The sequence below is a fragment of the Cariama cristata genome, unplaced genomic scaffold (genome assembly GCF_000690535.1).
Source record: "Cariama cristata isolate BGI_N322 unplaced genomic scaffold, ASM69053v1 scaffold514, whole genome shotgun sequence".
Lineage (NCBI taxonomy): Eukaryota > Metazoa > Chordata > Aves > Cariamiformes > Cariamidae > Cariama > Cariama cristata.
The window spans coordinates 25,102-29,870 of NW_009612139.1; the positions used below are offsets into that span (position 1 = coordinate 25,102).

The window sequence follows — 4,769 nt, forward strand, 5'->3', positions numbered from 1 at the left end:
CAGACATACAATTAAGTATCTTACTGAACTCGAGCCTACGCTTAAAACACCATCTCAGTGCATATGAGCACAGCCCTGTGTAAGGAATTCTCCATTGCAAAATATTAAGGAAACTATAAAGAGTGTCTGACCAATATTGAATATATTTAATCAGTGAGGTTTAAAGGATAACTCAGTGACTGAATTAAAGGTCACATATTCAAAATTGGTATAAAAAGCATCTTTACTGAACAACTTATGAAAAGGGAATTGTGTATCATTTGAGGCCCTTAAACAAATTACATTACTGATACTGACAAGAACTCAGTAAAATGTTTGCCAAACATTTGCCTTGTCCACAAAATATTCAGCAATAAAACAAACAGGTAACATTACACAAGCAACCATTTAAAAAAGTCAATGTAAAAATAGCAATTATATTTCTAACTGCTTTTTTCACCATCCATTTTCCAAAACATGTAGAAGACAAACATCCCGAGGATCACTTTTCAGTCTCATTCTCAGGTTCACTGTCTCCACTATCACTGTCTCTTCCGGGGTGTTCTGGCATTGTTCGATGTTCATCCACTTCGGTCAATTTCAAGTCTCCTTCCTTTATAATTTCTTCCCCTACCTTATTTTCTTCTTCTTCTTCGGCATCTTCCTGCATGGCCTGCACTTCACCTTCTACTTCAGGCTCTTGAGTTTGAGTAGTTTCCGGTTCTTCAATCATGGCAGGTGGGGGCAATAAACGCTACATGATTTAAAAAAGAAAAGATTTTCAGTTTTTACAACGAATACATCTATTTGGGCATCTATTCCTATTGTAGCTTGAACTGTTCACCTTGTATTTCGGATTTTGCATTAGATAACAAGTTAACAACAAAAACTTAAAATTTAGAAGCTGTAATCATGCATAGGCACTTAACTCCTATATAAAAAAAACCCTAAGAATAATCTTGGCTCACACAATGGTCTTATTAGACACATTCTCTGCCTGAAAAGAGGGTGTTAAAGACTCAGTACTTCCAATTCGAGGATACCAAACACATTTCATTATCCCAAACAGTCAGACAAGTAATAGGGCTATGGTAAATCCCTACCTGGAGCAAAAAGCACATTCCTACAGTAATCTCATCTATTACCATTTCAAACTCCTAGACATGTTTAACTTGCTTTTTGAGGCCTTTAACAGGACTGTCTTTAACAACTAATTTCAGTAATTTCCCCTTGAAACATCTTACAAAATGCTATGTGCACCTTACCTATACTTACACAGGTTTCACCCACAGCTGTAAATGTAGAACAACGCAAGTTCCAATAACAGTTAAAGCAATGCTTTGATATTTTTCACATACTACTTTTAGAAAAGCAATTTAGTATATTCAAAGTGTTTTGCTCGCAACCAAGAAAGTGGTTTCCAAAACATGATAAGCAGCAATGATAGCCATATTACAGATTTTGGAAAAAAAAAAACACCAAGAATATAGTGAGCTGAAGAGTATGGATGAATGCTATACAACTTCAGGCTGTACAGAAACACTCATACTTCTTGCAGCCTGACATTATTTAATGATGTGATGGGTATTTCCTTTGAATACTGTGACGCATTTTAATGAAATGAAAGCTCAATAAACCTCCCATGGATGATTGTTTAGGGTTTTTTTGCCTAAAGGCAACTTGGCTTCACATGACAAATTAAGTTTTTAATTATAGCGAAGTCTTATCTTCAATTAGATGACATTAATATTACCAATTTCTAACAAGCATAGGCAAATCTATGCAGCAATTATGACTACCAGGAGAGATAGGAAAAGTATTTTTTATAGACTATGAAGTTATCATACGGGTCTCTATAATCCATCTGTTCACACAAAAAGGGTATTTCAAAATCAGAGATCCTTTAATTACAAAAATGTATTCTTGATGCATGAGACAAACTCAGACCTTCTCTGTGATTTACTTAGATGCATGCTGTGGTTTGTGACTACTACTGTTAAGACTAGTGTAAAAGAAAAGGAAAAATATGTTGTACTAAACAAGGTACTTTTTGGCTTCTCCTGCAAGAAGAATGTGATTCATTACCACAGGAGGAAAATGGCAGTTTCATAGCCAATTTTAGCTAGCAATGGGTAAGATTAAGATGCTAAAAAGAATAACTGGTATTAGCAGAAGGATTGGGTCCATAATTGATTAAGGTCTCAAGCAAACCCATCTTTTGGTAAAATTTAGATGCTACCATCTGCTTTTCAGGACATGTATATACTTCTCAGTTTTGACAGGGCTATTCATTTGCATCTGAATGTGACCAACTGCACAGTCCACTGAGTATTCATCACATACGACCTGCACAGTTGAGAGATCTCCAACTGTATTAGACAAAATGGCTCCAAAACAAGTCTTGCCATGTGCTATAGGACTGAATTTCTAATAAAACAGTGTGAGTTTTCACTAATTAAAAAAAAAAAAAACAAACACACAACAGTTACAAGAAGAGATTTTCATAGTGTCACTCCTCTTTCTCTATCCCCTTTTCTTTACAGCAGACAGATAGTTAGAGAACGTCCCCAAATAGTAAGAAAGTATCCTGTATACCTGGCACAGGTTTTTTCTGGGTAGGAAAATGCTTCGAATTTGGTTGAAGCTATGCCTCCCATAAAAAAAAAAAAAAAAAAAAAAATTCCAAGATTCACTGGATAAGAACAGCAGAGAAAAAGAAATTTTCTACCTGAAAGTCTCACATTCAGCTAAAGGAGAAGTTCTGGGTTCTGATCTCTACTGATTACACTGTTCCATATTAGATGAAACAGTCAGTGGAAGAAGGAAGGAAGAGGAGGTGACAGGGAAACATCCTTGCATTAAAGAATAGAACCTATATCTCATAGACAAGTACCTTGGACAATTTTGTTTAAGGATACAGAGCCATGCCTACTCTCTCTTCCCACAGCCAGCTAACACAGAGTGAGTAGTGTCCTTTTACATCAATTTTTTCCACTTTTGGAAATCCTTCAGAAGAACAAAAACCAACAAGGGAACGTCAGAGTACCATGAAAGAATAAATTATAGGTAATATAATCATGAGACACCCCAGACATTAAATGAAAACTGATGTAGTTGAGGGGTAGCATTTAAGACCTCTCTACTTCTGCTGTTTACTATCAACTACCTCTAGGCACCTACAGATCCAAGTATGCTCATTAAAGGCAGCTTTCTGCTCAGTATACTACCTAAAGTACCTTAAAGCTCTGCTCACATACCTAAGAAGACAAGGTGTTTCTGTTGCATTCTGAATTCTGCTTCAGGGATTAAATACTGACAAAATTAGGCACAAAAGTGAGACAGCATCTACAACTGCTTCCAACCCCATACTATATTACTGGAAAAGGCATTGAGCTAACATGGTTAAAATGGTTCCAAGACATGATATGGTCTTTCTATACACTGCAGGCTTGTCATGAAAACCTCTATTACAAAAAATTGTTGCAGCACATAGTGGTGCTATAATACTGCTAGCTGCACTTACCTGAAACATAACACACAAGTTTACTTCAAGTAAATACTGGACAGGCTAGTTCTTTAGTAATAATGAGGAATTTCCGGGCCCAGACAGAGCTATGTCTAGCACTCAGCATCAATTACTGCTGGTTTTGGGGCCTTAAACTGGGGCTTAGGTTACTATAAGATACACCTCTTGCTACTGCAAGATTTAAAGATCTCAATATTCTCACTCCTAGTCATAAAATCTTGAATTTTAAACATAACAGGAACAGTCTGAAACCTAAACAGCATCTTATGTCACCTACTAAAAATCAATTTTATTTTAGATACACACCTTCCAAAAGTTAGAAGGTCCTTACCTGTTGATAATGGCATGTACTCTGTATCATGTGCATATACATATTGTACACAAAGTTAGCCATTTGAGGCATGTTCTTAATAACATGTATTTGGTGAGATGGTCTTTCTCCATTCTAAGGAAAGGGGAAAAAAGTAGACATTCAGCAAGCAAAGCAAAAAAAACATTATTCAAAGGTATATCTAACTATATTAGAAAACATAAACCCCAAGAAATTAAATAATGTTTTTTAAAGGAAAAAAATAGCCGAATTTCCTATCTTTGGAAAGATAGGAAGTGTAGGTCTTACACTTTGGGGAACTAGATTAATCATGATACTGCAGCCCAACGAAGAAATTTCAAAAGGAAAGGCTGGGTTCTCATGCATACTCCATAAAGTACATTTTGGACTTGAGTCATTTAACATATTAAAGGCACAAATAGTTTGCAATCAGGTTAGGACTTAACCTATTTGTCCACCACAGTCCAGCTCCTCCTTGCTCACACTCGCTGACCATGTACATTGCATTCCTTGCTGCACAGTGGACCTGAAAGTTTCAACTGAATGGCTCCCTCCCAAACTTGACAACAGCACTTAAGGCCAGGGAAAGATCTGTAACTGAATTTTGGGTTCATGTAGGCACCCCTTCTCAAAGCTCCAGGGAGCAAAGCAGATATGCTCCTCCATTCAGCATCGTACTCTGTGTGTCATAGAAACATAGAACCATTTGGGTTGGAAGGGACCTCTAGAGTTCATCTAGCCCAACCCCCCTGCGGTGAGCAGGGATGTCTCCAACTAGATAAGGTTGCTCAGAGCCCCATCCAGCCTGACCTTGAATGTCTCCAGGGATGGGGCTTCCACCACCTCTCTGGGCAACCTGTTCCAGTGCTTCACCACCCTCATTGTAAAAAATTTTTTCCCTTAAAAAAAAATTTTTGTCCCATGCTTAATACA

At 37.1% G+C, this 4,769-nt stretch overlaps 1 protein-coding gene across 1 annotated transcript in view; it reads right to left on the minus strand.

The window, feature by feature from the left end:
• Positions 1–387: 387 nt before the first annotated feature.
• LOC104160375 (intron-binding protein aquarius-like) overlaps positions 388–4,769 on the minus strand; it is a gene marked incomplete at its 5' end in the record, with an annotated part of 35,513 nt that continues 31,131 nt past the window's right edge. Inside the window, 2 exon segments of the mRNA XM_009698480.1 lie at positions 388–733; positions 3,837–3,950. Of these exon segments, the coding sequence (XP_009696782.1) occupies positions 482–733; positions 3,837–3,950 (366 nt within the window).